A 12,500-nucleotide genomic window follows, 5' to 3' on the forward strand; every position below is an offset into this window, starting at 1 on the left:
GGGATAATGTATTGAAACCTAATTTAATCTGTCTATCTGTGGTGACATGTAGATCTACTTGAAGAATGCATTAAGATACTTCTTTGAGAAAAAAGAGTATAGTTGTATTTGGTCTCCTAGCTTTGAAAACAGATTAAATTTTTTTTGTACCGCCATTGATTTAGAGAACTAATGCCAGCACTGTTCACATCTACCAACGGGACTATGTTTTAAATCTTCATGAAACTCTTATCCGCAGCCTTGGCTACACCCTAGGGTGTGCTAAAGCATTACTGCACTGCCATTCAACCACATTACATACCATATCTGCAGTCTACACATTAAAAACTGGTTATTAAAAACAAATAACCCTAGCAGTCAGTGCAAACTCCTCACAAGCTAATTAGTGGTGAGTCATTATTATTAAGTTGTTGTTACAATTATCTAGTTGTTGATAGAATTGACAAATCTGAAGGGAAAAATAAACCGTTGCCATACCTACTTCAGTGTAACAGCCACACCAATGTGAACCTGCACTCTCATTTCAAGTAATATAACAAGTAGTTGTCTTCCACAATGTTGCTACACTATAGCCCTAATTACGAAGCTCTTGCAAGCTAATGGTTTGGGGATGTCTTGGGAGATCTCTGGACATGTAATTGTAGACTGCTGCACGAAATCATAGATTTCAAGGGGGTTCTCACAGAATTGCCATCGGTGCGGACTAAGGAAAGCAGCTGTCCTTGGGGGGCACCTTCCAGCTGGAGGCCCTACACACACACACACACACACACACACACACACACACACACACACACACACACACACACACTGTCCTTGGGGGGCACCTTCCAGCTGGAGCCCCCAGGCGATCGCCTGCTTCACTTCCCCTGCCGCGACCCCCCCTGTTAGCGACGCACATGTTCTGAAGACACTCTCAGACAGGGGACGTCTAGGAGAGGAATGCCAGACGCTAGTGATGAATGACATCCTTAAACGGTTTCGGATGAGTACATCTGCAGGTATCCGACTCAGTCATTACAAAACCTGCTGCAGGACTGTACTGAAACGCTGCCAGAGCTGTGGGGTTGTGGGGAATGATCACTCAATCCAAACCCAAGGACCACAATTTAGTTATGCAACACTTGCGCGAGAAAGATAACTACTTTAAGTGAATTATATTTTCTGTATTTTTGTATATATTATAGATTTTATATATCTTTTGAAGATTTCTATTAGAAATACATTTTTCCATCAGAAATAAATGTTAAAATTCCTACTCTTACTGTGAAGCGCATTGTGTTACCTCCTGGTAAGAAATGTTCTGTACCAATAAGGTTTGATTTGATTTGATTTGATAAAATTAAGAATAAACATTCACGTCATGAAAGCTTAGCATAAAAGATACAAATCAACATGGCTACCTTGAAATGTGAAATAAACCGAGGGGTGCTACACGGAGTCACCATAGAAAAGGCTGCGTATACGGGCTCTCAGGCACTCACCTCCCTGCACTGCATTTATATTTTCTATATTTTTGTATATATTATATATTTTGTATATATTTTGAAGATTTCTATTAGAAAAACATTTTTCCCTCAGAGATAAATGTTAAAATTAAGAATCATGAAAGCTTAACATCAATCAAGACATACAAAACAAGACATACAAATCAACATGGCTGCCATGAAATGTGAAATAAACCGATGGTTGCTTCAAGGAGTCACCATAGAAAAGGCTGCGTATACGGGCTCTCAGGCACTCACCTCCCTGCACTGGCACGTAGGACACCCGGTAACTGTCTACGCGGGCACGGGGCACACTCCAGTGGACAGTGGCAGAGGTGTCGCTGACGTCAGAGAAACGGATGCCCTTGGGCATTCCTAAGCCTGCAGAGGAGTCGGAGACAATGACAGAACAAGTAAGAGGTGACCCATTAGTGAATTGTAGGCGACTGTCTACATTAAGAGCCAGCCCTGTCTGGTTGTCTGTCTGCAAGACTGACCTGCTACAAAGAGTAAAGGAAACAATCATCCCATTTAAGGATTATTGTGTAAAAGGAAAAAAAAGGGAATATCAGAGGTGAGAGAGCGTTACAATGGTTACATCTTAAATGGAGGACACACACAGACAAAGAGGCCACGACTTAAGGCTTTGTCAGTGCTGAACCGTGTCTTGGAGCCTTGCGTGACAGACAGCGGAGGATTTGAACTCGCCCCCATTACTGGAACACAATAGCCAAGCATGCAACATCAAGAGTCATGAGCCATTCTAATAGGGGACGGAGACACACAGACAATGCTGGAAGTAGACATACACACACACACACACACACACACACACACACAAACATATACACACACACAAACACACACACTTATATACAAAGACACACACAAACATAAAAGCTTGGCTAACCATCCAAAAAACATTAACTGCAGGTCAACTGGACAAAAAGAAACAACACAAAAAGGGACGGGACAAATACTGAACAAAGACACGAGAAAGCAGAAAAATGTTGGAACATGAAACTCCTGAGCAGTTCCCTGATTGGATCAGCAAACAGTGTAGGACAGGACTGATGACTGATCTGTTGCTAATGACAACTGGGAGCTGCTCAAGGTGATGCAGTCTTGGACCGCATCCACAGGAGAACACCCAGGAGCGATGACAGACTGGACACACAGACAGTCATAAGACGTTCAGACAGATTTCTATCTGGACACAAACGTTGGTTAGTCTCTTTGGCACCACACGAAACAGATGTGAGGCTTCTGAGCAAATAATGTCTTCTTGAGACCGTTTTGTTAGAACACTGAAGACAAGACACAGATGTCATGTTAGTACTAACTGGACATTTTTTTTGTAGTAAAAAAGTCGGGTAAAGTTGATTTCGTAGATGAGAGCGGTAATGGAAAAGCTGAATTAAAAGCTAAGTGTTGTTATGGTTCTATCCACCAGCTTGCGGTGCGTTTATTGCTGGCGCAGAAACAAAAGGGAAAAGTGAATACCTGTCTTAGCTACACCAGAAAGGGGTGGGAAGCGACGTTCAAAAATGACTCCGAAGAGCTCAATTTGGTAGTCTGTGTCCTCCAAAAGATCTGAGAACACCTGGGTCCTCTCGTCGCTGGACACAGTGAACTCTTCTAGCGAACCAGTCGACTCGTCGGTAACTCTAATGACGAAGCTATCAAAGACGTCCTCCGGGGCGCTCCAGGCCAGTTTAAAGCTCGTGGGGGTGACGTCAGACACAAACAGGTGCTCCACCTCGGGCTCCGGCTCTGGGTAACAAGGGTACAACAAGTTTTCTCCTCCACTGTGGACTCCAAAATGAACTCGGAAAGCAGTTATGAAGGAACAAGAAGCTTCTCTAGAGGAGTGGTGCAAAGAAAATCAATGCTGATACGATGCTTCATCTGATTGTTAGTCAGCAAGGCGAGATTGAGATCTATATTGGAGGCCGATAGCATTAGACTTCTAGACCATTCTTCAGCATGCTCTCCAGCCTCTGTTAGATGGCAGGTGTTCTAAAAATCCATTCAATGCCTTTCAGGAGGTTAGAAAAGGTATACGAATAGATAACAGGCAGTGTGTATTTTGGTTAGAGAGAAAGAGTCATGGGTTAGTTTGAAATAAACTCTTCACCATTGTGCAATGTCAGTATTTTCCCCTCCATATAGGTGTTTTCACATACCTCTGAGAGCGTAGTGAAACTAATTAATATTTGACTACTGTTGGAGAAATAAACACCATTGATTAAAAACATTTCCTCCAGCAGTTTCATCTCCCACGCTGTTGTCACAACGACAGCCACTCATAATATTTATGACGTTCATTCCCTGCTATTAAGTTCCTGGTCGATATTTTCCTGATTATTCCTGATTATTCCGTAAACGTTTTTGCTCAGTTTATAGCCCCACAGGTTATAATGACAATGCTTGACAGTAGTGGGAGACACTGTTTACAGGTCAATTGCCAAGGCCGGTAATACACAGCAGCGGAGCTGAAGCAGCAGAATAGTGTGGAGTTGTGTTGGAGAAAGTGCTCTGGGCTAGAGGAGATGGGTTCATGTTCCGACTGCACTCCTCCCTAATTAAGTCAGGAAGCTTCCAGAAGAACGGAAGAGTGGTTGGCTGGAGAGGCCAGCGAGATTTTTCAAGTGGTCTGGACGGGGGGGAAGTGTCTTCATAAACAACGCAGCCTTTGTCAAAGCTCTCAAACTAAACAAACACTCGTAACTCTTTCATATGCCACTTCTGAGCGAAGATCTAACCCATACCCTTCAATCGTTCTTTATGTCTTTTTTTTCTCCCCTCTCTCTTGCTTTTTCTCTTCCCTGATGACAGTATATATGATGAGGCTGACAAAGGCGTTTGTTGTCCGCGTAAGTGGTGGAAATAAGAACCAGAGTGGCAGGCTCCCGCTTAGCTGTCATTCTTCATTAGGGCTCTGATGCTTTGTTAGTGGAGGAAGGGGTGGGCGGGGGGGATTGGGGGGGGGGCGGAGGGGTGCTGGGGGGGTCTTGATACTTCAGGAGTGCTAACATGTGGTAGCCAGGGATCACTTTTTCTCCAAACTGGCCCCAGCTAACTCAATCTGCTCACACAAAGGGGCGTCTGTTGTTGGCCCGAGGAGCACGGTGGCGCCAGCTACCCTGGAGATCCAGGGCTCCTCAGGCGTGGGGAACCGCTCAGTGTGTAACTTTGCTGCAGCAAAACGTCCAGAGCCGAGCAGCCCTGATACCTGTTATTGCTGTCCCTAATCTCATCACAGGCATTAACACTTGTTCCTTGTTGCTTTTTTCAAAACTTAGATTGTATTCTGTGTCCTCAGCTGGTTTCAGTGAGGCACGATCGCCCTTCTAGGCATACTGGAGGCTTGTACTGCTGTTCTGTGCTCTGCTGGGTGACTTCCTCAGCAAGGTCGAGTCAGACGACAGCACACATGCTTTTCCATGGACTTTTGGGGTTTACAGTAGAAATTGGGACTGGGCTGACTTCTGCTCTGGAGGATTGAGCGTCTTTGGCCCTATTAGCATGCAGGGTCTATGGCTGTGGCCCCTGCAGTCTCTGGCTGATGTCTCTCTCTCTCTCTCTCTCTCTCTCTCTCTCTCTCTCTCTCTCTCTCTCTCTCTCTCTTCCTCTCCCCTTCCTCTTCCTCTTCCTCTCTCTCTCTCTCTCTCTCTCTCTCGCTCTCTCTCTCTCTCTCTCTTCCTCTCCCCTTCCTCTTCCTCTTCTTCTCTCTCTCCCTCTCTCTCTGTTTCTCTCTCTCTCTCTCTCTGTTTCTCTCTCTCGCACTCTCTATGGCTGATGTTTCTCTCTCATTCTCTGTCTCTTTCTCTCTCTCTCTTCCTCTCTCTCTCTCTTTCTATCTCTCTCTCTCTCTCTCTCTCTCTCTCTCTCTCTCTCTCTTTCCCTCTCTCTCTCTCTGGCTGGCAAATGCCAAGAAAATGTGTGAATGTGAGCCTGAGAATGAGGAGCAGTTTAGAGGTTGGACACGGGGCGTGCATACTGAGGAGATCCCCGACAAGAAATGACAAAAACTCCTCAGGGTCACTTCCCCCAAACACTCCACACAAGGCTATGTCCTTTCCACTGCTACATACAGTATATTTATATATATATACAGGATATAGTAGATTTACAACCAAAGTTCTTGCAAAGTAAGTTAGTGGTCAAAAATACATACTGTATACAATATCATTTCAGTACATCGCTGTAGGATAGGGTGACCAGATGTGGTGCTTTGTGTTGTACTGCACAGAATATTAACCGTTTTTTCCCACACCCAACATATTGAGATAATGTCTTGCATCTTCATTAGACATTACCTCCACATATGGGGTTGTGTTTGTTTGTTGGTTGTGTAGCATGGGCCAAGGAGGAACCCATGAAATGGAGTGGATCCAACTCAAGGGGGGCCCCGCAAGAATTCTGTTTACTTCTGCTAACATTGCGAGATAGGCCATTAAAGGGGAGGTATGCCATTAAAGGGGACTGAGCACTACTGAGTGCCATTCTGGTTTGAAAGGCAGAATACCAATGCTTCATATTCAGTTAGATAGACAATATTGTGATGCCAGAAATATGTTATGTAGTTTGTAGAAAGCTCTTTGTTGGTTTAACACAGGGTAAGTTCATTTTCTGTCTGTGTTTCCCTTCTATCTTCTTTCATGTGTGTGTGTGTGTGTGTGTGTCCTAACTTTAATGCTCCACCTAAGAGAGTCTTGTATTTACTTATGAATCATAAATCATTAATCATGTGAATACTGATCTGTTCAGGAAGTCAATGGCTGCACCTGCAATCTTATTGTAAGAGAAGAGAATGTATAACCGTTGTGATGTGGATGTTTTGGTCCTGGTGTTTTGCATTAGAGCAGCATGCCTCAACAGGCAGATGGATAGAGAGGGCAAAGCTAGGTTCCTCTGGCATTACCAACAACAGCTTCTCAAAATGAAAAGGCCATATATTTTCCGTATATTCTCAATCTCCATATAAAAATATCTAATATATTTATTTTCTCTCTAGTTTTATCTCATTTTCTGGTCAATCCCAGTGGGTCATAAATATTACGGTCATTGGAGGGTTTGGTGGAAAATACTAACAGAACAGGGTGGATATGATACTTAGCCACATACCGCTAGTGCAGATGTGTGAGGCTAGCGGCTCATATTTCCATGCAACATGCTGTGAGTGCCTTAAGCTCAGCATCGACACAATGGTGACAGTGAAAGAAAACGCGGCTTGAGAATTAGCTGGAGCATGTGGAAAACAGAGGTATGACGAAAGCGATAGAAAGAAAGCAAGAAAGAAATAGAGAAAGAGAGAGACGGGTAAAGTGACGAACGGCTCACTGAACGTGTGTACCTGTGGTGGCCTCGGCAAAGTAAGGCTCTAGGAGGGCGCCCCTATGGAGGCCATAGAGGATGACCCTGTACGGGGTGTCAGGGAGAAGGCCTGTGATGGCCTGGCTGTACACGTCGCCCGACACGGTGAAGTTGTGCGTCTCTTCACTGCCCTCTGACTTAACCTCGATCAGAAAGCTCTCAAAGACGCCCCGTTCCAAAGTCCAGGACACCAGGAAGCTGTCCCACGACACGTCGGAGACAGTGACACTACCCACTAGGGGGTTCTGCACGTCTGGATGACAAACACATCAACATGGCATTAACGAGACAGGAAAGGGTGAACACACATTGGGAGGATGAAGACAAGTCAACACAAGACATGACGAAAAGAGTATGGGGTTATTTTGAAGAGTTTTTTTTTTTAAGAGTTTTGAAGAAGTTCTTTTTAAGAGTTTTGAAGAAGTTCTTTTTTAGAGATTTGAAGAGGTTCTTTTTAAGAGTTTTGAAGAGGTTCTTTTTAAGAGTTTGGAAGAGGTTTTTTTCAATTGTACAGTACAGAATTTTAACCCATTTTTCCCCACACCCCACATATTGAGATATTGTCTTGAATGTTCATTGGACATTACCTCCACAAATGGGGTTATGTTTGTCTGTTTGTGTGTTTGTTTGTTTGTTTGTTTGTGTGTTTTTTTGTTTTTGTTTGTTGGGTGTGTAGCATGGGCCAAGGAGGAACCCATTAAATGGAGTGGATCCGACTCAAGGGGGGTCCGCAAGAATTTAGTTGAGATAGGCTATTAAAGAGGACTGATATGCCATTAAAGGGGACTGATGGGCCTTGGCGGAGGTATGTGCTCAACTCAGTGCCATTATAGTTTGAAAGGCAGAATACCAATGTGTCCATTCAGTTGCATAGACAATGTGAGAAATGTAAGTGATGAGAGTCTTTGAGTCTGTAGAAAGCTTTGAGTGCAGAGAGTCTTGTATTTACTTATGAATCATTTAGTTACATAGACAATGTGAGAAAACTGTGATGCCATAGGTATAAGTGACAAGAGTCTGTAGAAAGCTTTGTGTTTGGTTGAACACAGGGTTAGTACATTTCCTGTTTGTGTTTCGTTTCCTTCTTCTTTCATGTGTGTGTGTGTGTGTGTGTGTGTTTGCGTGCCCTTCCTTTAATGCTCCACCTAAGAGAGTCTTGTATTAACTTATTAATCATTAATCAGGTGAATACTGATCTGTTCAGGAAGTCAATGGCTGCACCTGCAGTCTCATTGTAAGAGAATATAATGTATAACTGTTGTGATGTGGATGTTTTGGTCCTGGTGTTTTGTATTACAGCAGCATGCCTCAACAGGCAGATGGATAGAGAGGGCAAAGCTAGGCTCCTCTGGCATTACCAACAACAGCTTCTCAAAATGAAAAGGCCATATATTTTCCATATAATCTCCATATATAAATATTTTATATGTTTTATCTCATTTTCTGGGCAATCCCTGCACTAGAGGGTTATAAATATTATGGTCACTGGAGGATTTGGTGGAAAAAACTTACAGAACAGGGTGGATATGATACTTGAGGAGATGTGCGAGTTTCTGCTATATATTATACATATATTTCGATGCAACATGCTTAAGCTCAGCATCGACACAATGGTGGCACTGAAAGGAAAGGCAGCTTGAGAATTAGCTGGAGCGTGTGGAAAACAGAAGAATGACAAAAGCGAAAGAAAGAAAGAAATAGAGAAAAAGAGAGACGGTAAAGTGACGAAAGGCTCACTGAACGTGTGAAAAAACAGAGAAATGACGAAAGTGAAAGCAAGAAAGAAAGAGAGAGACGGGTAAAGTAACAGCGGCTCACTGAACGTGTGTACCTGTGGTGGCCTCGGCAAAGACAGGCTCTAGGAGGGCGCCCCTATGGAGGCCATAGAGGATGACCCTGTACAGGGTGTCAGGGAGAAGGCCTGTGATGGCCTGGCTGTACACGTCGCCCGACACGGTGAAGTTGTGCGTCTCTTCACCGACATCTGACTTAACCTCGATCAGAAAGCTTTCAAAGACGCCCCGTTCCAAAGTCCAGGACACCAGGAAGCTGTCCCACGACACGTCGGAGACAGTGACACTACCCACTTGGGGCTTCAGCATGTCTGGATGACAAACACATCAACATGGCATTAACGAGACATGAAAGGGTGAACACACATTGGTAGGATGAAGACAAGGGAAGACAAGACACAATGGAAAGATGGTTATTTTTTAAGAGGTTCTTTTTAAGAGTTTTGAAGGGGTTCTTTTTAAGAGTTTTTGAAGAGGTTCTTTTTAAGAGTTTTTGAAGAGGTTCTTTTTAAGAGTTTTTGAAGAGGTTCTTTCTCATCCTTCTCTTGTAGATCCTTGACTTGCACCCGCTGGACAAAGACCCCCGGACGTCTGCGGTCACTTTTGTTTAAAAAATAAACGTTAATCTTATAAATTCAACGTAAATGACAGAACATGCATTCGATTGAGAGGAACTGACACAGAAACAGAAACAGAAAAATGAGAGAAAAAAAAAGTTTACAATTTCAAGAAACCATGGAAAATCATTTTCAGACGTCCAGAATTCCTGCAGTGGAATCCTGAGAACCAGTGTGGTCCAAGAACAGGGCTGGAAACTCCCCCGCTAACCACCCCCCCCCCCCCCCCCCCCCCCAACACCTTCACTTCAGTTTAATGCATTCCAGTTGCTTTTACACATTCAAAGCAAAACAAATCCTCCATGCCTACACAGAATGCCCAAATGCCCTTTACAGCCATAAAGGAGTGGGCTGTTCTGTAAAGCACTCTCTTTCACACACACACACACACACACACAGACACACACACACACACACACACACACACACACACACACACACACACTAAGGGCTGTACTGTAAAGCAAACAACGCCTCCATGCAGGGGCCATTAGCGTCTGCATGCACCTGACCCAGTCTCTGCTGAGGCAGCTCATAGATTAATGACTCTGGGCGAGCCATTAACTCCTGAAGGTCCCATGTAGTCTGCAGAAGTACATGGCACGCTTCACTCGCTCGCTCACACACACACACACACACACACACACACACACACACACACACACACACACACACACACACACACACACACACACACACACACACACAAGAGAAGCAGGGGCATGCAGGAGCGCCGAGCATCCTGTAATTGGATGCCATTGTGCGGCGTCAGCACTCCTAATGCGAGGCGGCCAGGTGAGCAAGACTCTAGGATGCACTAAACAGGCGGCCATTATCTCCTCCTCCTCACCGCACACACATGCTGCGGAGTGCGTGGGCGGGAAAGTGGAGCCGCAAATGGAACGAAGGAATGAATGACTGAAAGGATGGAGTGATGGAATGATGGAGTGATGGAGTGATGGAGTGATTGGACCAGCACCAGCGGCAGCTTTTGCGGGCGCTTCCAGGAGTGAGACTGAGAGGAAATGCTTTACGGCTCAGAAGATGTGCCGGGGTTTTTTTATCACCCAGGGGATTGTTAAAGTAGTCGCCATTATCGTTATCATCATGAAACAGACACCATCATCATTATCACCGTCATTTTATGGTGCTCAGATGAAGGCGAGAACGAAGCTTGTATGTTTCACCTGTCAACTTGATGCAGGGGAAAGTAAAGTTTAATTTCTATGGAACTACATTCACTAAAACTGTAAAAGATACATTTGAACCATTTCATTGATTTTTTTTTTTTAGTAGCTCCTCTCAAGTCAAACACCAAAGAAGCTCCATAGCTGAATCTGGGCTGGTCATTGTTAGATGAAAATGGCAACAGTGATGTTGTTATGGAAGGAAGTGGACAGCCATAGATGTGTGTTCTCTCTTGCATTCAGTAACACACAGATGGCTGGTTTTCCCGTCATGCAAGGCCTTTCGCTCGACTACACTTCTGGTAGGAGCCCTTTTCATGCAACACTTCTCTTTTCCAAAGCCCTTCCCACCACAAAAAAAAAAATCAGTTCAACCACCAAACTTCTTGCTTTTGCTTCATGACCCCTTCCTTCAGGGGTTTTCTGCTGCTTTCTTTATGAAACACGTACTTGTTTAAAAATCAATTTTTACCCCAACAAAAGGTCATTAGGCCTTTATTGACTCACCCCAATGGGTTTTCGAACACTTGAACTCCAAGAGTCATGTAATCCTCTGCACATAGTACCCCAATGTTTGCGAAATATAAGTAAGGCTAGATCCCCTACCCAGCCCCCCTCCTCCTCTTCCTCTTACCAATTCCCTTTTATTAAGCCGGCTGTGGCGGGCGCTGCCTGTTTGTCCTACGTGTCTGGAAATGATAATGGCAGCAGAAATGAATGCGGTGGATTATGGCACCGCCGATCGGCGGAGACAATGTCGAAACAGGGACCTCAGCATGTGGTGCATTTATCAGATCGCCCCGCAGTTCATCGTGGTCAAATCACACAAAACCAGAGGGGACCGTGCTCACTCCTGACAATTATCACATGAATGAGCTTTGTGTGCAGCCCCAGCCCCTGCTCATTCTCCTCTTCCTCCCCTCCCCTCCCCGGTGTGGAAAGCACACGGCCCTTATGAAAAGCCATTTTTATTTGCAGGCCCCCACCAGCTTTCCCCCCCCCCCCATGTCACATCAATTCATGCCTATGGCCGTACAGTTAATGATCACCCCTGTTGCATAACTCCAAAACGGGTCTTTAGGAAATGTTTGCCTTGGATGTTTTAGTAGCACCCCCCCCCCACCCCACCACCCCCCCCCCCACCCCCAACCACAGGGCTTGCGAAAGAAAGAGAAGAAAAAAAAAAAGATTGAATCCCATAACTATCTTATTTGTCTTTCCCCTGTTTCTTTAAGAAATAAAATAAACCCACATGTACCAAATGAGCGTTGGAAGGAGAAGCAGAAAAAAATATCAGAGCAACAATGAATTCAATTCATGCCTGAATTTGGCCTTGGATCGCTGGATCCCGAGCTGCGAGCGTGTGGGCAGTGCTGAATAAGTACCCCCTTTCGAAACAATAGCGAGCGAAAAAAAAAAGAGCTTGAGTCTGGCATTTTAAATCGAGTTAGAAATAAGTTATGGTCTTTATCCAGTGTCCCCCAGACAGATGAGCAATGTGCTGATTCCAGAACATGACTCGCATGGTCTGAATCCCTGAAAGCTCAAATGAACCAGAGGCATTAGCTGCAGTAGCATTCAGGAGGGAGAAAAACACACTAAAGAGACAGGTTAGACATTTTCTGGGATGGCAAGACGGACCTGTGGGGGCGGTGACGGTGGCTGGCGCGCTCTTTCTCCTCGCTCTCTCTGCCACCAAGGTGATGGTGTACATCATGCCAGGAGTCAGGTTGACCAGCGTGTGGGTGTCGGCGCCACCGGGCACCTCCACCTCAGCCCGTCGGCCGTCGGCGGACACGAACACCAGTCTGTAGATGTCGATCTTGGCCGACGGCTTCCTCCAGACCAGAAGCAGCGTGGTCTCAGTGGCCTCACTGACCTCCAGGTCCTTCGGAGCATCGAGATCTAAGAAGATGACAGAGACACAGGGACAGGGGCAAGCACGGGGACACTTGGCGGTGAATGACACTTTCTGGGCAAGTTGATGGTGGGTGACTGCAGGCTTCAAATTCATGTTTGTGGTCTTAACAAGAGCTT

The 12,500-nt window shown here is 45.0% G+C and overlaps 1 protein-coding gene across 1 annotated transcript in view; it reads right to left on the reverse strand.

Moving 5' to 3' along the window:
* Positions 1–12,500, reverse strand: part of tncb (tenascin Cb) — a 44,829-nt gene that overhangs the window by 9,344 nt on the left and 22,985 nt on the right. The window contains exons 10-14 of the mRNA XM_080853230.1: positions 12,105–12,368; positions 8,698–8,970; positions 6,847–7,119; positions 2,991–3,260; positions 1,746–1,868 (exon numbers count right to left, since the gene is read on the reverse strand). Coding sequence (XP_080709356.1) covers positions 1,746–1,868; positions 2,991–3,260; positions 6,847–7,119; positions 8,698–8,970; positions 12,105–12,368 — 1,203 coding nt within the window. The remainder of the gene's footprint in view (positions 1–1,745; positions 1,869–2,990; positions 3,261–6,846; positions 7,120–8,697; positions 8,971–12,104; positions 12,369–12,500) is intronic.

The sequence above is a fragment of the Sprattus sprattus genome (genome assembly GCF_963457725.1).
Source record: "Sprattus sprattus genome assembly, chromosome: 15".
NCBI lineage: Eukaryota > Metazoa > Chordata > Actinopteri > Clupeiformes > Clupeidae > Sprattus > Sprattus sprattus.